The 25,811-nt window shown below is 44.1% G+C and overlaps 1 protein-coding gene across 1 annotated transcript in view; it reads left to right on the top strand.

Moving 5' to 3' along the window:
- The first annotated feature begins 298 nt into the window (after window positions 1–298).
- PAIP2 (poly(A) binding protein interacting protein 2) overlaps window positions 299–25,811 on the top strand; it is a 28,825-nt gene continuing 3,312 nt past the window's right edge. The window contains exons 1-3 of the mRNA XM_003266446.4: window positions 299–442; window positions 22,836–22,999; window positions 23,636–23,815. Of these exons, the coding sequence (XP_003266494.3) occupies window positions 22,862–22,999; window positions 23,636–23,815 (318 nt within the window). The 5' untranslated portion in view covers window positions 299–442; window positions 22,836–22,861. The remainder of the gene's footprint in view (window positions 443–22,835; window positions 23,000–23,635; window positions 23,816–25,811) is intronic.

Here is a 25,811-nt window from a genome sequence, read left to right as displayed (position 1 = left end):
AGGGTGCTCTTCAGTCCCCAGCTGCCTCACTCATTGCATATCATCATTCTCGGAAGATGGGCGGGTGTGGGAACAGTGGTACGCCCCCATTCCTGCCTCCCATAGAAAACGTGCGACAGCGTTGGTACACCCCGCAGCCCGCCGCAGGGGCGCGCTGGAAAGGCTGTTGCGCGTGCACACGTGTGCAGCCTTGGAGACAGCCTTCGGGGTCGCGCGTTCTCGCGCGCGCTCTCTAGTGGCTTCGGAGGGCAGAGCTGACAGAACGAGAGGGCGGGGCTGGCGGCGACGGAAGTGAAGTCACTTCCGGGCTGGGGTGTTTGTTTGGACTGGAGAAGGGAGGCGGCGGGCGAAGCGCACGTCGAGCGGGGGAGCGGCGCTGCCTGTGGAGATCCGCGGAGGCCGACAGGATTCGTTGGCTGCCGTCCCCGCTGCTGTGCATTGGGTGAGGGGTCCCCTCGGGCAGAGTGGCGACAGGGGTGCGGAGGTCGAGGGACAGCACGTCGGCGACGGCAGAGGGGCCTAAAGGGCTCCCTGGGTGGTTGGCCACCGAGTCCCTTGCGGCCTCCGTTGTTCATTGCCTCTTTCCACCAAGTCTGAGGGATGAGCTTGGGCCGACTTCGTCTCTGTCTTCTCCGAGACATGGCCGTCGCTTTTTTTTTTTCCATTGTCATTATTAATGATTTGGATCTCGCAGCTCTCTATCCGGGTCCTCAGTGGCGCGAGGGTTGCCGGGATAGCACTTTCTCCTGTACCCCATTCTCCCGGTCCTTTCTCCCTCCGCCGGGTACCCTTTCCCCTGCCCCCCACCACCGCCTCGGCAACAAAGCTCATTGTTTCTACCCACTTTACGCCTGCGCGTCGCCACGCGCAGCCCCTACTTGCTGCGCTTGCGCGCCTCAGCCGAGGCTGGGGTTTGGGGAGAGAGGGGCGGAGGGACTGGCGGGCTCTTGGCGTCCTGGGGGAACGCTGCAACCGTCGACGGGCCTGATCAGAAGATCGTCTTTCTCCCGTTTCTTCGCCATCGCAACCCCTTATTTTTGGTTGTATTGTAGCTCATGCCCCGGAAAAAACCTTTGGGGTACTGGGAACCCTTATCCTAGGAGGGCATTGAGTTAGATGAACTTTAAGGTCCTCTTACCTTTTAATAATTTTCTGTGCTTACTCTCCTTCCGCACCTCCGCCACCAAAATAAATAAGGCTTGTGATGAACTTAGGTCTTCAAAACATTTGTTGCAGCAGCCAGCAGTGATATTTTTTAGTGACTCCTGAAAGGGGTCTTACCTGCTTCCTTTTGTTTCTCTTTTCTCTGACTTGGCACCCGTATCATCTTATAAAAACCCCAAACTCCAGAAAGAATTTGGCTTCCAATTTGCCTTGGAAGGTGTAGCAGCTGACAGCCTTTGACGTTTATTTCAACGGAAAGCAAATGCTCATGTTGAGTGAGCTGGCTAATGTTGGAACGTGGTGGCATTGTTTTTTCACAGATTTCATTAGAGCAGTTAGATCAGGTGTTGGTTTATATTTTCATTAAGTCGCTTTTGAAATGTCTTCTGACGTAGGTTATGTTTGCAATAAGTAAAAGTTCTCTACAATAATTTTTAATGAGACTCCACTGTTTGCTCTTGTGATTCTGTTTCCACTTAGTGAAAGACAGGATATTTGGGGAAAATTAGTCTGTTTATACTGCTTGTCAGTTGTGAACTTGAAAACTTCTTCACAAAAAAAAAAAAAAAAAAAAAAAAAATCACAGGATAGGTAACTTGACAAGAACTATAGAGCCCACTTGTGTTTCTTTAAGGGATGGAGGTTAGGGAATGGAGATTTCCTCTAATGATTCAAGGCTGTGCATGTTGCTCCTTAGGAACTCAAATTGAGGTAGTTAATTTCACCCTCTTTGGGTCAGAATGAGTTTATAGCAGGCTTTTCCTTAAATAAGCACTCTGCACCTTATTCAGGTTTATCACTTTATGACTCGAGTGTGATGCTCCAGTTTTAGTGAAAAACTTAAAATTAAATGAACACTTGGCACGGCAATTTGGTTGATACTGTGGGAGATTAAAGAATGTGGCAGGCAAGACCTCTGCCCCCTTGTAATCTAATAACCTTTTGTGCTTTTAAAACATTTTCTTGTAATTTACATCCTATTGTCATTATCATGAAACATGTGAAATGGGCAGAGCAAGTTTGTTTTTTTTTTTTTTTTTTTTTTTTTTTTTTTTTTTTGAGATGGAGTCTCACTCTGTCGCCAGGCTGGAGTGCTGGAGTGCAGTGGCGCAGTCGGTTCACTGCAACCTCTACCTCCCCGGGTTCAAGCGATTCTCCTGCCTCTGCCTCCCTAGTAGCTGGGACTACAGGCGCTTGCCACCACGCCTGGCTAATTTTTTGTATTTTTAGTAGTGACGGGGTTTCACCGTGTTAGCCAGGATGGTCTTGATCTCCTGACTTTGTGATCCGCCCCCCTCGGCCTCCCAACAGAGCAAGTTTTATCTTGCCCACTGGGAATTAAGGAAACAGAAGCCTGAAAGATTATTTTTATTTAGCAAATATTTATATAACAATAATGCCAGGCATTGTTCTCATTGCCTTTACAAATATTAATTAATTTGATCCACAACATAGCTAGAAGGTAGGCCCTACTATAAAATGAAGATAATAAATGAGATGTGAAGTAACTTGCCCAATGTCACATAGCTAGTGATAGTCGGAATTCAAATCCAGATAGTCCAGAGATTCTGTGCTCTTAACCATTATGTGGTGCTGTGTGATTTAGTGACAGGTCTAGGGTACTTTAAGATGGCTATGTAGCATAGCTGGGATTTGAACCTATATCTTCTGACCGTGGTCTGAGATTAAAGTTGTCCAAGTCATTGCCTTTGTGATCTAGACCACCTGTTGCACAGGTGCATGAATAGTTTGCATTCGATATAGGCTAAGGTTCAGTTCCACAAAACTCCCTTTTTTCTTAATTTTTTCATTGTTTAGAGTGGTGCTGTCCAATGATGTAGGTACTGTGTGTGGTTATGAGCACTTGAGATGTGGCTAGTGTAAATGAAGAACTAAATTTTAATTAAATAGATATATGTAGCCAATGGCCACCATATTGAATGGGCACACGTTTGGAGGATTTGAATAGCCTCTGCTGCTTATATCAGTTTGTATAAATTTGGCTGGCATTTCTAATATGCTTGAGCTTTTATCAGTAAGGATGACCCATTCTTGCTGTCACCTAATTACCCTTGTTACACTACAGTTGAGATTAGGGTAGACTTTGGGATTTTCCTGTGACATTGTTTCACCTCTGTAGGTTTAAGATCTCTAATTTTTACCTTGTCCCTTGGTCTAGAGACCTTTAACTGCCCTAAATATTTAATCACCGAGATAGTTAATGCCAATTGTTATATGCCAGGTTCTCTAACTAGATACTGTTTTTAATTTCCATGTAACAGATGAGGAAACCGAAACTCAGGTTAAATAACTTGCCATGGTCACACAGTAAAGCAGCCTGGTTCCAGAGCCCATGGTTTTTTTGTTGTTGTTGTTGTTGTTGTTGTTGTTTTTGAGATAGAGTCTTGCTCTGTTGCCCAGGCTGGAGTGCAGTGGCGCGATCTCGGCTCACTGCACACTCCGCCTCGAGGGTTCACGCCATTCTTCTGCCCCAGCCTCCCGAGTAGCTGTGCCCGCCACCACGCCTGGCTAATTTTGTTTTTGTATTTTTAGTAGAGACGGGGTTTCACCGTGTTAGCCAGGATGGTCTCGATCTCCTGCAGACCTCGTGATCCAACGGCCTTGGCCTCCCAAAGTGCTGGGATTACAGGCGTGAGCCACCATGCCCAGCCCAGAGCCCATGTTTTTTAATCGTTACCTTATTGCACCAAATAGTAAAACAAAAAATTCGGTGCTTTTCACAGACTTCAGAGTGGAAAACAGACCAACTGAAAAATGTTGCGATCCTCTTTAACTGCCAGAGGAAGTATGCTTAAACGTATATATGCGTAAAATACGATTAAAAAAATATGCAAATAAGGTAAGGATCACAGTGGTTCAAAACAGAGTCAAGGGAATGAGAAAAGATGGTGCCTATGGAGGTAGATTAATGAAAGAAACAGAAGAGAACTATACTTGAATTTTTTTTTTTTTTTTTTTTTTTGAGACGGAGTTTTGCTCTGTCGCCCAGGCCTGAGTGCAGTGGTGCGATCTCGGCTTACTGCAAGCTCCGCCTCCCAGGTTCATGCCATTCTCCTGCCTCGGCCTCCCGAGTAGCTGGGACTACAGGCGCCTACCACCACGCCTGGCTAATTTTTTGTATTTTTAGGAGAGACGGGGTTTCACCGTATTGGCCAGGATGGTCTCAATCTCCTGACCTTGTGCTCGCCCACGTCGGCCTCCCAAAGTGTTGGGATTACAGGCGTGAGCCACCGGGCCAGGCCTATATTTGAATTTTAATGAGAATTCTTAAAAGATGAAACTAGTGGGGAAAGATTGTAAAACCTAAAAGATTTCTGTATTTTAAAATTCCATAGACAATATAAAAGGACACTGCTGGAAACCAATATGTCTAAGAGGCATTTCAGGAGGGAAAAAACAGCGGAAGACACAATAAAGCCCTAAGTTGATAAATTGAAAGGGTTTGCTGACTTCCAGGCAGTAGTACTGGGAAAAAATTGCTCTTACCTAATCAAAATCTGGTGAAATATATGAATTTGTTAAAACATCTTAAGCTGTCGTCTAGAACAGGATTTTTAAATTTTTATTTATTTTTTTGAGATGGAGATTCGCCGTCGCCAGGCTGGAGTGCGGTGGCGCAATCTCAGCTCACTGTAACCTCCACCTCCCAGGTTCCAGTGATTCTCCTGCCTCAGCCTCCCCAGTAGCTGGGACTACAAGCATGCGCCACCACGCCCAGCTAATTTTTGTATTTTTAGAGATGGGGTTTCACCATGTTGGCCAGGATGGTCTCAATCTCTTGACCTCATGATCCACCCCCTCGGCCTCCCAAAGTGTTGGGATTACAGGCGTGAGCCACTGCACCTGGCCTATTTTTATTTTTTGAGATGCAGTCTCACTCTGTTGCTCAGGTTGGAATGCAGTGGCACCATCTCAGCTCACTGCAACCTCTGCCTCCCAGGTTCAAGCAATTCTGCCTCAGCCTCCCGAGTAGCTGGGACTACAAGCGTGCACCACCATATCCAGCTAAGTTTTGTATTTTTAGAGACGGGGTTTCATCCGAGTTGGCCAGGATGGTCTCAATCTCTTGAACTCGTGATCCACCCCCTTCGGCCTCCCAAAGTGCTGGGATTACAGGTGTGAGCCGCTGCGCCCGGCCTATTTTTATTTTTTGAGATGCAATCTCACTCACTCTGTTGCTCAGGCTGCAATGCACCATCTCAGCTCACTGCAACCTCTGCCTCCCAGGTTCAAGCAGTGCTCCTGCCTCAGCCTCCCTAGTAGCTGGGACTACAGCTGTGCGCCACCCTGCCTGGCTTATTTTTTGTATTAGTAGAGATGGGGTTTCACCATGTTGGCCAGGGCCGGTCTCAAACTCCTCACCTCAAGTGATCCACCTCCCTTGGCCTCCCAAAGTGCTAGGATTATAGGCGTGAGCCACTGCACCCAGCCTAGAACAGGATTTTTAAAAGGAAAGAAAATTGATTTTCTACAACATTGTAAGTTGGAATTATTGACAATAGATTATCAACAGGAAGCACAGACATCTCAATTCTGTTACAACTAATTTTTTGTAGCACATTTACATGGAAATACTGATGTTACAATTTTTTTTTTTTTTCGAGACACAGTTTCGCTCTGTTGCCCAGGCTGGAGTGCCGTGGCGCGATCTTGGCTTACTGCTACCTCCACCTCCCGGGTTCAAGCGATTCTCCTGCCTCACCCTCCTGAGTAGCTGACACTACAGTTGCCCACCACCATGCCTGGCTAATTTTTGTATTTTTAGTAGAGGCAAGGTTTCACCATATTGGCCAGGCTTTTCTAGAACTCCTCACCTCAAATGATCCACCCACCTCGGCCTCCCAAAGTGGTGGGATTACAGACCTGAGACACCACGCCAGGCCATATAACATTTTTATTCAAACTTGAAGGCAAAAGATATTTTGGACACTGGCTTAGAATGATAAATCCTCAGGTAGCCTTTTGAACTATTTTACAAAGATAGGAAGTTAGGGGAAGATGATGAATATAAGAAACAATTATGAGTGGCCGGTGTGGTGGCTCATATCTGTAATCCCAGCACTTCGGGAGGCTGAGGTGGGCGGATCACCTGACTTCAGGAGTTCGAGACGAGCCTGGCCAACATAGTGAAACGCCATCTCTACTAAAAATACAGAAATTAGCCAGGCACAGGCATGGTGTTGCACACTTGTAATTCCAGCTACTCAGGAGGCAGAGGTTGCAGTGACCCGAGATCGTGCAGCTACACTTTAGCCTGGGCAACAGAGTGAGACTCCATGTGAAAAAAAAAAAAAAACTATGAGTGAATTTATTTATTTATTTATTTTTATTTTTTGAGACTGGGTCTTGCTGTGTCACCCAGGCTGGAGTGCAGTGGCGTGATCTTGGCTCACTGCGGCCTCTGCCTCCCAGGCTCAAGCAATTCTCCTGCCTCAGCCTTCTGATTAGCTGGGACTACAGGGGAGCACCACCAAGCCTGGCTAATTTTTTTTTTTTTTTTGAGACGGAGTCTCGCTCTGTCACCCAAGTTGGAGTGCAGTGGTGTGGTCTCAGCTGACTGCAAGCTCCGCCTCCCGGATTCACGCCAATTTCCTGCCTCAGCCTTCCCAATAGCTGGGACTACAGGTGCCTGCCACCACGCTTGGCTAATTTTTTTTGTATTTTTTAGTAGAGATGGGGTTTCACTGTGTTAGCCAAGATGGTCTAGATCTCCTGACCCCATGATCCGCCCACCTCAGCCTCCCGAAGTGCTGGGATTACAGGCGTGAGCCACTGTGCCTGGCCACACCTGGCTAATCTTTGTATCTTTTTTTTTTTTTTTTTTTTTTTTTTTTTTTTTGAGTCGGAGTTTCACTCTTACTGCTTAGGCTGAAGTGCAGGGCACAATCTTGGCTCACTGCAACCTCCGCCTCCCAGGTTCAAGCAATTCTCCTGCCCCAGCCTCCCCAGTAGCTGGGATTACAGGTGCCCGCTACCACACCCAGCTAATTTTGTATTTTTAGTAGAGACAGGGTTTTGCCATGTTGGCCAGGTTGGTCTTGAACTCCTGACCTCAGGTGGTCTGCCTGCCTCGGCCTCCCAAAGTGCTGGGATTACAAGCGTGAGCCACCGTGCCTGGCCTGAGTGATGAATTTAGTAAAATATAAATGGATGGTAATGTGAATTGTCAAGTATTCAACTCAAAAATTATTTTAAAACATAGTAAGAGAAAACCTAATAGTAGGCATCTACCAGTGCTAACGTCCACAAAACTGAAGACTGGGGAGGGAAGAAGTGTGGAAGTAAAATAATTTTAAAGGGTTTGCCCTGACTCAGAGCAGGCATTGGGTTGGGTATATTGGAGAAGGAAAGGCATTCTAAATGGGTTTATAGAGTTGTTTTTTGTTGTTGTTGTTTGTTTTTTTTCTCTGAGATGGAGTCTCGCTCTGTCGCCCAGGGTAGAGTACAGTGGTGTGATGTTAGCTCACTGCAACCTCTGCCTCCCAGGTTCAAGCAATTCTCCTGCCTCAGCCTCCTGAGTAGCTAGGACTACAAGCTCACACCACCACGCCTGGCTAATTTTTGTATTTTTAGTAGAGACCGGGTTTCACCGTGTTGGCCAGGATGGTCTTGATTTCCTGACCCTGTGATCCACCCACCTCAGCCTCCCAAAGTGCTGGGATTACAGGCATGAGCCACTGCCTCCTGCCCTTGGAGTACATTTTTAATTGATAGGAAAATAGTTAAAGTTATTAAGTGTAGGAAAATAAACGCTATAGGAAAGAAATAGTTAATAGAACATTTGAAAAAGCATAAGAAAAGTAAACATGAAATTATTATGAAAGACATAAAACGAAACATCAGTTATCAAAAATGTTAATTCCTGGCTGGGCACAGTGTCTCACGCCTGTAATTCCAGCACTTTGGGAGGCTGAGGCAGGCGGAAAAGGCCAGGCACAGTCGCTCACGCCTGTAATCCTAGCACTTTGGGAAGCTGAGACAGGCGGATCACAAAGTCAAGAGATTGAGACCATCCTGGCCAACATGGTGAAACCCTGTTTCTACTAAAAATGGAAAAGTTAGCTGGACATGGTGGCGTGCACCTGTGATCCCAGCTACTCGGGAGGCTGAGGCAGGAGAATCACTTGAACGTGGGAGGCAGAGGTTACAGTGATCTGAGATTGTGCCACTACACTCCAGCCTGGCGACAGAGTGAGACTCCGTCTCAAAAAATAATAATAAAAATAAGAAAAGTTAGCCAGGTGTGGTGGCAGGCGCCTGTAATCCCAGCTACTCTGAAGGCTGAGGCAGGAGAATTGCTTGAACCCAGGAGGCAGAAATTGCAGTGAGCTGAGATCGCACCACTGCACTCCAGCCTGGGCAGCAAAGCAAGACTGTCTAAAAAAAAAAAAAGGTTAATTCCTTATGAGACAAAAATTCTCAAACTGGGTCACATATTCTATCTACTATAGTAGAGGACTTGGATAAACCACTTTCAGAATTGAACAGATTAAGTAAAAAAGATGAGTGTAATATATATACATCATTCTTATACTTTAGAAATAGAAATCACAGGCCAGGCGCGGTGGCTCATGCCTGTAATCCCAGCACTTTGGGAGGCCAAGGTGGGCGGATCATGAGGTCAGGAGTTCGAGACCAGCCTGGCCAACATGACAAAACCCCATGTCTGGCTGGGCACGGTGGCTCACGCTTGTAATCCCAGCACTTTGGGAGGCCGAGGAGGGCGGATCACGAGGTCAGGAGATCGAGACCACGGTGAAACCCCGTCTCTACTAAAAATACAAAAAAATTAGCCGGGCGTGGTGGCGGGCGCCTGTAGTCCCAGCTACTCAGAGAGGCTGAGGCAGGAGAATGGCGTGAACCTGGCAGGCAGAGCTTGCAGTGAGCCGAGACTGCGCCACTGCACTCCAGCCTGGGGGACAGAGCAAGACTCCGTCTCAAAAAAAAACCAAAAAAACAAAAAAACCCATGTCTACTAAAAATGCAAAAATTAGTGTGTCATGGTGGCATGCGCCTGTAGTCCCAGCTACTCGGGAGGCCGAGACAGGAGAAGCACTTAAACTCGGGAGGTGGAAGTTGCAGTGAGCTGAGATTGTGCCACTGCACTCCAGCCTGGGTGACAGAGTGAGACTCTGTCTCAAAAAAAAAAAAAAAAAAATTAAAAAATTGAAATAGTTGAGGTTGAAAGATCATACCTGCAACTTATCAAATGGTTAAGCAAAAAAAAAAAGAGAGAGAGAGAAAACAAGCAAAAGACTGTTTGAATCTAGATGAAAAGTTTGTGTTCCTTGTCCTCTTTCAGTTTTTGATATTGGTATAGAAATACACAATTACAGAATAAAGAATCTCAGAATAGATTCAGACAAATGGGAATTCAATTATGATAAACATGAGGAATAAGCTTTCATTAGTGGGGGATGATGTAATTTATATGGAAAAATATAGATCCTTCACATACTCAAATGTTCACATGAAGTAAAGATTTAAATATAAAAACTTGAAACTATAAAAATATTGAGAGAAAATACAGGAAATATAATCTCAATGTGGGAAAAGACTTCCCAGAACCTGTAAAGGAAAACATATGTCATTTTTAGCTCATCTGATTGCAAAAATAAAATACAATACATATATAATATCTGGGATTGTTGAAGATGCAGCAAAATGGATGCACCCAAACAGTATAATAGGAATGCATATTGCCACATTTTTATAAATAATCTGTCATCTCTTATAGTTAAAATGCACATGGCCCTTGACACAGTTATTCCCACTTAAAGGAATATATCCTATAGGAAGCACTACTACCTTGTCTACTAAAAAAAAAAAAGAGTGATCATAGCAAGATTGTGTGTAATGGCAAAAAGTGGAAACATAAATGTACATCAGAAGGGGGGGGTGGTTGAATAAGTGGTGGTGTATCCATTAAAAAATGAAGTATACCAATACCTGTTGACTAGGGAGGATTTTCTGTAATATATTTAATATAATTCTGTTAAAATACAGAAATGTTTTATGCATGTTTATATAAACAAAGAATTATGAAAGGATACATATTAAGCTGTTAACATTGATGAATTACCTCTATGATAGGATCGGAGAGGGAAAAAATATATACACTTTAGACATTTGCATACCTTTTTTCTTTTTTTTTTGTAAGTAGTGTGTACTTTTTACATTCATCCCTGTCACTCTTTTTTTGAGAGATGGGATCTTGCTCTATCACCCAGGCTGGAGTGCAGTCTTGCAATCATGGTTCAAGTAATCCTCCTGTCTCAGCTTTGTCTACAGGTGAACACCACCAGGCCCAGCTGATTAAAAATGTTTTTTGTATAGATGGGGTCTTGGTATGTTTCCCACACTGATCTTGAATTCCTGACCCCAAGTGATCCTCCCGCATCGGCCTACACTTCAATGCTTGCTTTCCTAACAAAATTGATCCTAAATTTTGGACCCCGCTGTACAAAAATTTTCAAATGAATACTGAAAGCATAAAGTGAAAAATTACTGTTTATGACAGGTTGAGCATCCCAGTTTGAAAATTTGATATCTGAACTGTTCCAAAGTCCAGAACTTTTTGAATGCCAACATGACACTCAAAATTTCAGATTTGGGATGCTCAACTGCAAGTATAATACAGTATTCCAAAATCTGAAAAAAAAACAAAACCAAAACACTTGTGGTTCTAAGCATTTTGGATTAAGAGGTATTCCACATTTATTTTGTGATTTTCACTAGGGAAATCTGATTTACATGTGTATTTTAATGACTACTGGATACATTAAACTAGTTTTTCTGAGTTAGTCTTGCTGTGTTATCGAGACGTGTTATCTCCTTTGCATGAGATTAATACTGAACATTTTTTATTTTTGATATATTTTCTGACAGTTTTAGGGTTTTAAAGCATAACATGCCTTGAAACAAATACAGGCTGTAAAAAATCTGGGGAAAAATTATTGGCTTTCTCAGTTAATTCCTGCCTTTTTTTTTTTTTTTTTTTTTTTTTGAGGTGCAGCTTCACCATTGTTGCCCAGGCTAGAGTGCAGTGGAGCAATCTTGGCTCACCACAACCTCTGCCTCAGCCTTCCGAGTAGCTGTGATTACAGGCATGCGCCACCACACCTGGCTAATTTTGTGTTTTTAGTAGAGACAGGGTTTCTCCATGTTGGTCAGGCTGGTCTCGAACTCCCGACCTCAGGTGATCTGCATGCCTCAGCCTCCCAAAGTGCTGGGATTACAGACGTGAGCCACCACGCCCAGCCTACCTGCCAGTTTTATAGTGGGTCAGAATGAGGCATGAGCCAAAGATAAGATAGTAACAGATGAGACTGGGTGCGTTGGCTCACGCCTGTAATCCAGCAGTTTGGGAGGCCAAAGTGGGCGGATCACCTGAGGTTGGGAGTTTGAGACCAGCCTGACCAACGTGGAGAAACCCCCGTCTCTACTAAAAATATAAAGTTAGCCAGGCGTGGTGGAGCATTTCTGTAATCCCACCTACTCGGGAGGCTGAGGCAGGACAGTCGCTTGAACCCAGGAGATGGAGGTTGCGGTGAGCCGAGATCGAGATCGCGCCATTGCACTCCAGCCTTGTTCTTGTTGCACTCCAGGCAACAAGAATGAAACTCTGTCCCAAAAAACAAAAAGTAACAGCTGAGTATAGTCAGCTTCTCAGTTTTGTGTTTTTTGTTTTCCTCTGTGACTTATTTGTACCAGACTTTGTTTTTTTACTGTATTTTTAAGTCATTATCTGCTTTCTGTCCTTGAAAGTCTTTCAAGCAAATTAGGTCCTCCTTTTGTGTGCCCAGCATTTCCTCTAAGTTTTAATTATTTTTGTTCTGGAGAAAAGCATTCTCTCAGCCAGGGGAGACTCTCAACATACAGGTTTGAGCTCATTGACTCTTAGGATGTTAAAGACATTTGTTTCTGGCTATTTCTGAATAGGATTATGATACACTCCAGCTGTTGTACACATTTTTACTGTGTATTATTTTCTTAAGGGTTACCCTGGAGGTTATAATTAACATCTTAGTTTGTAACAGTTCAGTTTGAGTTAATATCAGCTTAGTTTCAAGTGTATCCAAAAGACTATATAGCTTAGTGTCCCCCCACTATTATTACATTTGTAATAATGTAATTACAAAATAATTACATGTATTTTGTAATTTGTTACTACAAAATACATCTTTATACATTGCATGCCCATTAACATAGATTTATAATTCTTATATTATGCATTGATAATTCTTATATTATGCATTGATAATTCTTATATTATGCATTCTTTTTTTTTTTTAGACAGAGTCTCGCTCTTGTTGGCCCAGGCTGGATTGCAGTGGCACTGTCTCGGCTCACTGTACCCTCTGCCTCCCAGGTTCCAGCGGTTCTCCTGCCTCAGCCTCCCAAGTAGCTGAGATACAGGTGCCTGCCATCATACCCACCTAATTTTTTTGTATTTTTAGTAGAGACGGGGTTTTTGCCATGTTGGCCAGGCTGGTCTCGAACTCCTGACCTCAGGTGATCCACCCACTTTGGCCTCCCAAAGTGCTGGGATTACAGACATGAGCCACTGTGCCCAGCCTTATCTTTTAAATAATGCAGAAAGGAAGAGGAGTAATAAGCCAAAATATGTTATTACAGACTTTTGTGACTACCTGTATAAGTTACTTTTACTGGCATTTTAATTTTGTGTGGATTCAGTTTAATGTCTATAGAGTTCTTTCATTTCAGCTTGAACGACTCACTTTAGCTTTTCTTATAGGACAGGTCTACTAGTGACAAACTCTGTCCATTTTTGCTTATCTGGCAATGACTTAATTTCTCCTTCATTTTTAAAAGGGTAGTTTTGCCAGATAAAGAATTCTTGGTTCGATTTTTTTCTTTCAGCATTTTGAATATGTTACCTTCTGACCTCCATGGTTTCTGGTGAGAAATCAGCTGTTAATCTTATTGAGGATCCCTTCTATGTAATGAGTTGCTTCTCTTGGTGTTTTCAAGATGCTCTCTTTGTCTTTCAACAATTCGATTGTAATGTGTATTGGTATGGGTCGTATTGAGTTTATCCTACCTGGGGTTAATTGAACTTCTTAGATACATAGATTTGTGTCTTTTTATCAAATTTGGGGAGTTTTAGGCTGTTATCTCTTCAAATGTTTCTGACCTATTCTCCTTTTCTTCTGGGAATTCCATTGTGTATATTTTGGCACAGTTGATGTCTCCTGGGTCTCTCAACGTTCTGTTCATTTTTCTTCATTTCCTCATTCTGCTTCTCAGACTGGATAAATCTCAATTGACCTTAACTTAAATTTGCTGATTCTTTTGTCTCCCTGCTCATATCTGTGTTTAACCCCTCTAGTAAATTTTTCATTTCAGTTGTACCATTTTTTTTTTTTTTTTTTTTTTTTTTTTGAGATGGAGTCTTGCTCTGTTGCCCGGGCTGGAGTGCAGTGGCGTGGTCTCAGCTCACTACAGCCTCCACCTCCAGGTTCAAGCGATACTCCTGGCTCAGCCTCCTGAGTAGCTGGGACTACAGGCACGTGCTACCACATCTGGCTAATTTTTGTACTTTTAGTAGAGGCAGGGTTTCACTATGTTGGCCAGGCTGGTCTTGAACTCCTGACCTCGTGATCCTCCTGCCTCGGCCTCCCAAAGTGCTGGGATTACAGGCATGAGCCACCTCACCTGGCCCAGTTTACTTTTAAACTCCAAAATTTCTATTTGTCTCTCTTTTTTTTTTTTTTGGAGACAGAGTTTTCACTCTTGTTGCCCAGGCTGGAGTGCAGTGGCATGATCTCTGTTCACTGCAACCTCCACTTCTTGGGTTCAAGCGATTCTTCTGCCTCAGCCTCCCAAGTAGCTGAGATTACAGGCATGCACCCCCATGCCCGGCTAAATTTTTTGTATTTTTAGTAGAGACAGGGTTTCACCATGTTGTCCAGGCTGGTCTCGAACTCCTGACTTCAGGTGATCTGCCTGCCTTGGCCTTTCAAAGTGCTGGGATTACAGGCGTAAACCACCACAGCCCATTATTTGTCTCTATTGATATTCTCTATTTGGTGAGACATCATTCTATGGTTCCTTTTATTTTTTTCTACATGGTTTCCTTTAGCTCTTTTAACATATTTAATATACTTGATTTGAAGTCTTTGGCCAGGCACAGTGGCACTTTGGGAGGCTGATGTGGGCAGATCACCTGAGGTCAGGAGTTCGAGACCAGCCTGGCCAACATGGTGAAACCCCATCTCTACTAAAATACTACAAAAATTAGCTGGGTGTGGTGGCGGGCGCCTGTAATCCCAGCTACTCGGGAGGCTGAGGAAGGAGAATCGCTTGAACCTGGGAGACAGAGGTTGCAGTGAGCCAAGATCAAGCCACTGCACTCCAGCCTGGGCAACACGGGGGGACTCAGTCTCAAAAAATAAATAAATAAATAGGCTGGGCGCGGTGGCTCACGCCTGTAATCCTAGCACTTTGGGAGGCAAAGTCAGGAGTTTGAGACCAGGCTGGCCAACATGGTGAAAACCCCATCTCTACTAAAAGCTACAAAAATTAGCTGGACATGGTGGTGGTTGCCTTGATCCCAGCTACTTGGGAGGCTGAGGCAGGAGAATCACTTGAATCCAGGAGGTGGAAATTGCAATGAGCTGAGATCGTGCCATTTCACTGCAGCCTGGGTGACAGAGCAAAACTCGGTCTCAAAAACAATACATTAAATAAATAAAGTCAGCTGGGCACGGTGGCTCATGCCTGTAATACCAGCACTTTGGGAGACCAAGGCAGGCGGATCACAAAGTCAGGAGTTCAAGACTAGCCTGACCAACATGGTGAAATCCTGTCTCTACTAAAAATACAAAAATTAGCCAAGCGTGGTGGCATGCACCTGTAATCCCAGCTACTCGGGAGGCTGAGGCAGGAGAATCACTTGAACCCAGGAGGCGGAGGTTGCAGTGAGCCAAGATCGCACCATTGTACTCCAGCCTGGGCAGAAAGAGCAAAACACTCCTCCTCAAAAATAATAAATAAATAAAGTCTTTGTCCAATCTAATATCTGGGTTCCCTTGGGGACAGTTTCTATAAATTTATTTTTTGCCTGTGTATGGGCCATACTTTTTTATTTCTTTGCATGCCTCATAATTTTTGTTGAAAATGACATTTCAGGCTGGGCACGGTGATTTACGCCTGTAATCCCAACACTTTGAGAGAGAGTCCAAGGCGAGTGGATTATTTGATGTCAGGAGTTCGAGACCAGCCTAGCCAACATGGTGAAACCCTGTCTCTACTAAAAATATACAGAAAATTAGCCAGGTGTGCTGGCATGCACCTATAGTCCCAGCTACTGGGGAGGCTGAGGCAGGAGAATCACTTGAGCCTGGGAGGTGGAGATTGCAGTGAGCTGAGATTGAGCCACTGCACTTCAGCCTGAGTGACAGAGCAAGACACCATCTCAAAAAAAAAAAAAAAAATGACATTTTGAATGATATAATGTGGCAATTCTGGAAATTAGATTCTCCCCAGGTTTGTTGCCACTTATTGTGGTTGTCATTTTAGTGTCTTTTCTGAAAGAGTTTAGTAAAATTTGTATTCTTTTTGTGTGTGTGACCATTGAAGTCTCTTCCATTAGCTTAGTGGTCAGCTAGTGATTTGACAGATTTTTTTAAATGCCTTTAAGCAAAAAACAACTCCCCCAGTCTTGGCATATGGGTCCTATGGATGTGTTGAGGCACACCTTCAACAGCTCTGCCTTTGCCTTCACTTCCTGCATGGGCAGAGCCTGAAATTCAGCCAGAGGTGAAAACTTAGAGCCTTTTCAGGTCTTTTCTGAACATCTGCTCAGCACTGACATGCCTATGGCTTTCTAGGACTACCAGAATATGTGGGAGCTTTTCAAAGCTCTTACTCTCAAAGCATCTCCTTCACCAGCCTTTCTTCCTAGGCTTTTTACTGTGTTGATTGTTTGCCCTGTTATTGCTACTGTATTTACCCTTAACTGTTTTTGACAAATATGTGTGCTACTGCCCCACCCCACTCCTCATAGCAAACTCTTGAGCCAGTCCTTCAGGGAGCTAGGTCAAAACAACCAGAGTTCTTTGTTAATATTTATTATATTGCAGCCAGGCACTGGGGCTCACGCCTGTAATCCAAACACTCAGGGAGGCTGAGGCGGGCAGATCACGAGGTCAAGAGATCGAGACCATCCTGGCCAACATGGTGAAACCCCGCCTCTACTAAAAATACAAAAATTAGCTGGGTGTGGTGGCACGTGCCTGTAGTCCCAGCTACTCGTGAGGCTGAGGAAGGAGAATCGCTTGAACCTGGGAGGCAGAGGTTGCAATGAGCTGAGACCACGCCACTACACTCTAGCCTGGGCAACAGAGCAAGACTCCAACTCAAAAAAATAAAAATAATATTGATATTGCTACCTCCAACTTGTACCAAGAATGCAGGCTGTTGTCTTCAAGGCTTCCCAAGCTGCAAATGGGAGATGGCACCAGGGTAGTTTAAAATACCACAGAGGTATTTTACCAGAATTGAACTGATTTTTTTTTTCCTTAAGCATTCCTCTGGAAATTTATGATTGCATTGGCAGTTCTTTTTAGTAGTTCTGTAGAAATAGGGGTCTCACTATGTTGCCCATGCTGGTTTTGAACAGCTGGGTCTGGAGGCCCATCTCAGACTCCCAAAGTGCTGGGCCCTGGTGTATGTTTTAGAGTCAGGCTACCTTGACTTGAATTTCAGCTCCACTGTTCACTAGTTGCGTAACCTGGAACAAGTTACTTAAGACTTTGTTCTTTGTCATGGAAATGAATTTGACCATAATCCCTACATCCACAGGACTTGTGAGTATTAAATAGATGATGACTGTAAGGCCCTTAAATGCAATACTGTTGTTGCATATGTGTTTACTTTTTAAGAAAAATATATACCACATTAGCAGTGCTTACTTCTAGGAAAAGGATTTGGAGTGAGGATTGTGTCTGGTGGTGCGGAGGGAGTCAGCTACCTTTTTTGCTCACTTTTTCTGTCGCAGTTGGAAATGTATAGCTAAAAGACTGACTAGCATTGAACACATTGGGTATATATTCAAGAGAACTGAAAACATGCTCATATAAACACTTGTACACAAATACCGGTAACAGCATTATTAATAGCCAAAAAGTGGAAACAACTGCAGATGTTCATTAATCAGAGTAGATAAACAAAATGTGTATCTCTATACAATGGAATATTGTTTGGCAATAAAATGGAATGAAGTGCTGATACATGCTACAACATAGGTGAACCTTGAAAACATTGTAATAAGTGAAAGAAGCCAGACATGAGAAGAGGACACATATTTTATGATTCCATTTATATGCAATGTTTAGAACAGGCAAATCTATAGAGACAGAAAGTAGACTAGTGGTTGCCCACAGTTGGGGGGCTTGGGAAATGGAGAGTGACTACAGATGAGTATGGAGTTTCTTTTTTTTTTTTTTTTTTTTTTTGAGACAGAGTCTCACTCTGTCGCCCAGGCTGGAGTGCAGTGGCGCAATCTCGGCTCACTGCAAGCTCTGCCTCCCGGGTTCATACCATTCTCCTGCCTCAGCCTCCTCAGTAGCTGGGACTACAGGCGCCCGCCACCACACCCAGCTAATTTTTTTTTGTATTTTTAGTAGAGACGGGGTTTCACCGTGGTCTCAAACTCCTGACCTCGTGATCCGCCCGCCTCGGCCTCCCAAAGTGCTGGGATTACAAGCGTGAGCCACCGCGCCCGGCCGAGTATGGAGTTTCTTTTTGGGGTGGTGAAAATATTCTGGAATTAGGTAATGGTGGTGGTGTTAAAACCACTGAATCAAACACTTTAAAATAGTAAATTCTTTTTTGAGACGAGGTCTTGCTCTGTTGCCCAGGCTGGAATGCAGTGGCATGCGATCATGGCTTTCTGCAGCCTTGACCTCGGGCTCATGTGATCCTCCCACTTTACTCTCCTGAGTATCTGGGACCACAGGCGTGCACCACCACACCCAGCTAAGTTATTTTTTTTTTGAGACAGAGTCTCAAAAATTACGCCAGGCTGGAGAATGCAGTGGTGCGATCTTGGCACACTGCAACCTCTACCTCCTGGGTTCAAGTGATTCTTCTGCCTCAGCCTGCTGTGTAGCTGGGATTACAGGTGTGCACCATCACACCCAGCTAATTTTTTTTTTTTTTTTTCAGTGAGACAGGGTTTTGCCATGTTGGCCAGGCTGGTCTCAAACTCCTGACCTCAAGTGATCCACCCGCCTCAGCCTCCCAAAGTGCTCGGATTACAGGCATGAGCCACGGTGCCCGGTGTGAAAAGTAGGATTTTGTGGGCATAAGTTCGGACAGGATACAAATTGGGAACATAATGAAAAGCTATTTTATATTGGGGTGTCTTTGTACCTAACTTAATGATAAGGTTCAGATGCATATTAAGCAAAGTTCCATCCAGTTGTGAGGCAGGATCAATCCCAGCTATTCACAGTGTTAGAGGAATATCTAAAATGTAATTATTTAACACTAAGCAGTTTGGTAGCCTGCCATATAAGAATGAGTAATTTTCGGCTGGGCACGGTGGCTCATGCCTTTAATCCCAGCACTTGGGAGGCTGAGGTGGGTGGATCACTTGAGGTCAGGTGTTTGAGGCCAGCCTGGCCAACGTGGTGAAACCCTGCCTCTACTAAAAGTACAAAAAAATTAGCTGGGCATGGTGGCATGCTCCTGTAATCCCAGCTATACAGGAGGCTGAGGCAGGAGAATCTCTTGAATCCGGGAGGCGGAGGTTGCAGTGAGCCGAGATTTCACCACTGTACTCTGTCTCAAAAAAAAATGGGTAATTTTCTTCTTTTCTTTTCTTTTTTTTTGAGATGGAGTCACGCTCTGATGCCCAGGCCAGAGTGCAGTGGCGCAGTCCCGGCTCACTGCAACTTCCGCCTCCCAGGTTCAAGCGATTCTTCTGCCTCAGACTCCCAAGTAGCTGGGACTACAGGCGTGTGCCACCACACCTGGCTAATTTTTGTATTTTTAGTAGAGATGGGGTTTCACCATATTGGCCAAGCTGGTCTCGAACTCCCGATCTCGTGATCTGCCCGCCTTGGCCTCCCAAAGTGTTGGGATTACAGGCGGGAGCCACCGCACCCAGCCTAATTATTTTCTTTAGAGGAACTGGTTATTATTTAGTCAAAACTTGCTATCAAAATAGTTTTTCATCCAAGTTTAATGATAAAAAATAACAAAGATATCCATTGTCTGTTTTCTGTCTTGTCTGCTTTTACAGTGCCTCAATCTCCTAACAAATCATATTATTACATTTTCTTTCTACCGACACCCTAGCACTTAACTCTGAGTCTGTTTCTGCCTTTCTTCTTTTGTTTGATTGTATTACTGTTTTTCAAGATAGGGTCTTGCTCTGCCGCCCAGGCTGGAGTGCAGTGGCACTATCTCAGCTCACTGCAACCTCCACCTCCCAGGGTCAGGAGATCCTCCTGCCTTGGCCTCCCAAGTAGCTGGGACTGCAGGCGTGCACCACTGTACCCAGCTTTGCCATATTGCCCAGGCTGGTATCAAACTCCTGGGCTCAAGCGATCCACCCCTGTCCACCTCCCAAAGTGTTGGGATTATAGGCATGAGCTGCACCCAGCTTGTTTCTGCCTGCCTTTCTTTTTTCCTTTCTTTCCTTTTTTTTTTTTCTTTTTTGGAGACAGGGTCTTGCTTTCTTGCCAGGCTGAAGTGCAGTGGTGTGCTGTCTCCTCTCTGCAACCTTTGCCTCCCAGGTTCCAGTGATTCTCTTGCCTCAGCCTCCCAAATAGCTGGGATTATAGGCATGCACCACCACATCCAGCTAATTTTTTGTATTTGTAGTAGAGATGGGGTTCTCTGTGTTGCCCAGGCTGGTCTCAAACTCCTGGGCTCAAGCGATCCGCCTGCTTTGGCCTCCCAAAATGCTGGAATTACTGGAGTGAGCCACAGTGCCCGGCCTGCCTTTCTTTTATAGACATACATACTATAACTAGGACAGAAGTTCCCAGAAATTTTTAGTTGAGGACCTCTCAACAATTAAAATTTTCACCACTATGATCCTGTTGTCATTAGTATCTAGTATTTGTCATATTACATGAACAGCTATGGATTTTTATTACACTTATGTCCTCTTAAGGATAAGTGCATAAAATTTAAAGGGCCAGGCAACACATAGGGCTTGTCTTTTCCCTGAAACTTATCCCAAAGGGAAAAAAATACATATATTTCCAGTAGGAGATTTTAGATTTAGTGTTTTACTTGATTATGACAAATTGAGGTAAGCAGACCTCAATAAGCCTTTCTTTGGCACAAGTCACAATACTGCTTGAGTTTATGTACAGGTGAATTATTTTATGTAAATCTATTTTTAGTGATTTCAAACAATGAATTGGAATATTTTAGAATGTGAAACCTTGTGCTTCAAATATTTAGCCTGCAATGTATCAATTAGGTTAGATCATGTTATCAGCTATTGAGTAGTGTAAGACATCAGGCTTGTATTTGATACTACTTTTACTCAGATGAAAAGATACTGGGCTGGGCACGATGGCTTACGCATGTAATCCCAGCACTTTGGGAGGCCGAGACAGGTGGATCATTTGAGGTCTTGAGTTCAAGACTAGCCTGGCCAACATGGTGAAACCCAGTCTCTACTAAAAATACAAAAGTTAGCCAGGTGATAATGGCATATGCCTGTAATCCCAGCTACTCTGGAGGCTAAGGCAGGAGAAATGCTTGAGCCTGGGAGGTGGAGGTTGCGGTGAGCTGAGATCACGCCACTGCACTCCAGTCTGGGTAAAACCCTGTCTCAAAAAAAAAAAAAAAAGATGCCTGAAACTCACTGTACAGTGAGGAACTCCAGACATAGAAGAACTTGACATGGACCTAGAGAAAAAGCAGACACAGAATATGGGCTGTCAAGGAGAGATCAGAGCTATATACATGAAGAACCTAAGAGGTTATTAAAAATCTGTTAGTTTTCACTTTCAATCCCTGGACTTTTTGAAGTCAGTTTTTAAAAATTGAATTTGCTTTTCATCATTTCATCACTTGATGACTCAGTCTTTCAGACCGTGTTTGGTTTTTGTTGTTGTTGTTTTTCGAGGTGAAGTTTCGCTCTGTCGCCTAGGCTGGAGTGCAGTGGTGCAGTCTCAGCTCACTGCAACCTCCACCTTCTGGGTTAAAGTGATTCTCCTGCCTCAGCCTCCTGAGTAGCTGGGATTACAGGCATGTACCACCACGCCCAGCTAATTTTTTTGTTTTGGGGTGTTTTTTTTTTTTTTTTTTTTTTTGAGATGGAGTTTCACTCTTTTTGCCCAGGCTGGAGTGCAGTGGCGCAATCTCGGCTCACCACAGCCTCCGCCTCCTGGGTTCAAGCAATTCTTCTGCCTCAGCCTCCCGAGTAGCTGGGATTACAGGCATGTGCCACCATGCCCGGCTAATTTTGTATTTTTAGTAGAGACAGGGTTTCACCATGTTGGTCAGGCTGGTCTTGAACTCCCGACCTCAGGTGATCCACCCGCCTCGGCCTCCCAAAGTGCTGGGATTACAGGTATGAGCCACTGCGCCTGGCCTTTTTTGTATTTTTAGTAGAGACAAGGTTTCACCATGTTAGGCTGGTCTCAAACTCCTGACCTTAAATGATCCACCTGCCCCCGCCTCCCAAAGTGCCGGGATTACAGGCATGAGCCACTGCGTCCAGCCAACCATGTTTGCTTTACAAAGCAAGTGATATGTAATATAAAATATAAATTGGATGGTTTGGAGAGTCCATGTAAGCAACTGATGGACTTCATTTACTGTTATCAGAAAACATTAGATGTGGCCGGGCGCGGTGGCGCACACCTATAATCTCAGCACTTTGGGAGGTCAAGGCAGGCAGATTATCTGAGGTCAGGAGTTCAAGACCAGCCTGGCCAACGTGGTGAAACTCCATCTCTACTAAAAATACAAAAATTAGCTGGGCATGGTAGCACGTGCCTGTAATCCCAGCTACTTGGGAGGCTGAGGCGGGAGAATCGCTTAAACCTGGGCAGTTGAGGTTGCAGTGAGCCAAGATCATGCCACTGCATTCCAGCCTGGGTGACAGAGTGAAACTCTCTCAAAAAACAAACAAAAAAAACAACAAAAAAGAAAACATTAGATGTTTTAGGCCGTCCTCTCCTATTTCTTAAAACATTAAAATCATTTGGAAAAAACAAACATGAAGCTTTCCAATTGTTCAACTTACCGTGTATTTTTAATGTATCAACTACCTCTAACACCTATTCATGATGCCTGCTAATAATAAGCAGATGCTCACTAAGAACTGAAAGAATCAGCTGGGCCCGGTGGCTCATGCATATAATCCCAGCACTTTGAGAGGCTTAGGTGGGAGAATCACTTGAGCCCAGAAATTCGAGACCAGCCTGGGTAACACAGACCTTGTTTCTACAAAAAATAAAAAAAATTCAGCCAGGTGGTGTGGTGCACACCTGTAGTCTGTTACTTGGGAGGCTGAGGCAAGAGATCGAGGCTATGGTGAGCCATGATCACACCATTGCACTCCAGTCTGGATGACGGAGTGAAACCTTGTCTCAGAAAGAAAAACCCTGAATGAATAAGTAAATTAACTGTGTTGTTGTTCTTTTAAGGTTAAAAACGACAACAAACATCAGCCATGAAAGATCCAAGTCGCAGCAGTACTAGCCCAAGCATCATCAATGAAGATGTGATTATTAACGGTCATTCTCATGAAGATGACAATCCATTTGCAGAGTACATGTGGATGGAAAATGAAGAAGAATTCAACAGACAAGTTAGTTTTTTTGTACAAACATGTTTTCATAGTCCATTCCGGCCCTCAATATGATTGTACTTGTCCCTGAAATGTGTTTTTTTTGTCCTTTATGTATGAAGTATGTAGACTGATATGCCACCACTCCTATTTATTTGGCTGCTGATTACTACCAGGCTTAACTGCTTACGGAAATAACCTGGGGAGCTTGTTTCAGGGTCCCACCCTAGAGATTCTGAATCAGGAGGATGAGGGTGGAGCCTGGGAAACTGTTTCAAAGCTCTCAGATGGTTCCAATGAGCAGTCAGATTTGGAAACCACTGCCTTATGCCAGTCAGATTGCTGTGTTACCGTGAAAGTCAAGAGCATTCAGGAGTCAGGAGCAGACAGGCACAGTACAAATAGACAGGCATCTCTTTTTACCTCTTCCCTGCCACCCTCAATGGAAAAAAGAATGTTCTACTAATAAAAGTAAAAACAGAAAAACCCTAAACAGATCTTCGCAGGTCATTATGGTAAGCATTTTTTTTCCTTAGCACGGAAGCAGAAAAGAAAGTATGACTTTGTGCCTTTAAATGGTTTAGTTCAAGATATTTTAAGCCATTCCTAGTGATATCTACCAAGTGTGCTATAAATTATCCTTTATTATAAATCTAGATAGAAGAGGAGTTATGGGAAGAAGAATTTATTGAACGCTGTTTCCAAGAAATGCTGGAAGAGGAAGAAGAGCATGAATGGTTTATTCCAGCTCGAGATCTCCCACAAACTATGGACCAAATCCAAGACCAGTTTAATGACCTTGTTATCAGTGATGGCTCTTCTCTGGAAGATCTTGTGGTAAAAAGTTGTTTTTCATCTTTTTAAAACCTAGTGCATCTTTTGCATAAGTGGAAAAGCCAGCTCCCGTCTATTTAAGAATTCTACATCTCTTTCCCCTTCAGAAATTGTGCTGCTTCTGGCCGGGCATGGTGGCTCACGCCTATAATCCCAGCACTTTGGGAGGCCGAGGTGGGTGGTTGACTTGAGGTCAGGAGTTTGAGACCAGCCTGACCAACATGGAGAAACCCCATCTCTACTAAAAAGATTAGCCGGGCGTGGTAGCACATGCCTGTGATCCCAGCTACTCGGGAGACTGAGGCAGGAGAATCGCTTGAACCCGGGAGACAAGTTGTGGTGAGCCGAGATCGCACCATTGCACTCCAGCCTGGGCAACAAGAGCAAAACTCCATAAAAAAAAATAAATAAATAGAATAAAAAATAACAAAATTTGGCCTGGCACGGCGGCTCATGCCTTTAATCCCAGCACTTTGGGAGGCCGAGATGGGTGGATCACCTGAGGTCAGGAGTTCAAGACCAGCCTGGCCAACGTGGTGAAACCCCATCTGTACTAAAAATACAAAAATTAGCTGGGTGTGGTGGTGCATGCCTCTAATCCCAGCTACTCAGAAGGCTGAGGCAGGAGAATTGCTTGAACTTGGGAGGCAGAGGTTGCAGTAAATGGAGATCGCACCATTGCACTCCAGCCTGGGCAACAGAGTGAGACTCTGACTCAAAAAAAAAGAAAAAAAAAATACAAAAATTAGCTGGACATGGTGGCGGGCGCCTGTAGTTCTAGCTACTTGGGAGGCTGAGGCAAGAGAATCGCTTCAACCTGGAAGGCAGAGGTCGCAGTGATCCGAGATTACGCCACTGCACTCCACCGTGGGTGACAGAGCAAGACTGTCTCAAAAAAAAAAAAAGGAAAAAGAAATTGTGCTGCTTTTTACAATGGAAGCAGAGTCTCACGACATGGAATCACTTCTGGCAACACTGTAGAGCTAGTCTTAGACGGACTTCTAGCCCCTGCTTTTAGTCCTGATGTTGCCCTAGGGTACTTAAATGTCCTAAAGAATTAATAATTTAAAAACACACACAATATTGTCATGTTACTTGCCTATACAAAAGTAGCTTGATGGAGAAGTTTTGCTCTTTAGTCTTGTCTTGGCTGGGTGCAGTGGCTCATGCCTGTAATCCCGATACTTTGGGAGGCCGAGGCACGCGGATCACGAGGTCAAGAGTTCGAGACCAGCCCGACCAACATGGTGAAACCCCGTCTCTACTAAAAATACAAAAATTAGCTGGGCATGGTGGCACGTGCCTGTAATCCCAGCTACTCGGGTGGCTAAGGCAGGAGAATCGCATGAATCCGGGAGGTAAAGGTTGTGGTGAGCCAAGATGGTGTCGTTGCACTATAGCCTGGGCGACAGAGTGAGACTCCGCCTCAAAAAAAAAAAAAAAAAAAAAAAAAAATGGGGTGGGGGGAATTGTGATAACTAAACATCAGCACTAGAGTGAGAACTGGCTGGGTCCACTGAACTAATCTGTACACCGTAATTACCTATGAAGCATTAAATACAAAAATCAGTTCTTTAGTTATATCCCAACATGCTCAGTTGTCTGGGCATGTTAATTTTTTAAAAGTACTACAGAGGATTTATTATACAGCCAACCTGCCTGAGTCGGTCATTTGGAAACCATTCTTCTAAAGGATGGTGTAGAGAGCACTGAAGTTTACATTGTGGTATAGCCTTTGTTGCAGTAAGTGATGGTAACCCATTTGAGCAGCTGTATGATCTGAATAGTCTGGGCGGGGGTATGATTACTTACGGCTACGTTAGTCAGCGTAAATAATCCCAGTTGCCCTGCCGAGTAACCCTTTTGGCTGAGCATAATGTATAACTTTAATCTGGACCCAGTATAATTCCATAGTACAGAAGCTGGTTTGTTCTTCTCAGTCTATTTGATATTACTTTGTTTCATTCTTGTTCTTCTGCCACTCCCAGAAAATTGTTCA

Source organism: Nomascus leucogenys, chromosome 2 (assembly GCF_006542625.1).
Source record: "Nomascus leucogenys isolate Asia chromosome 2, Asia_NLE_v1, whole genome shotgun sequence".
In the NCBI taxonomy this organism is placed as follows: Eukaryota; Metazoa; Chordata; class Mammalia; order Primates; family Hylobatidae; genus Nomascus; species Nomascus leucogenys.
Note: the sequence above shows the minus strand (reverse complement) of the source record. Positions and strands in the feature narration are given on the sequence as shown.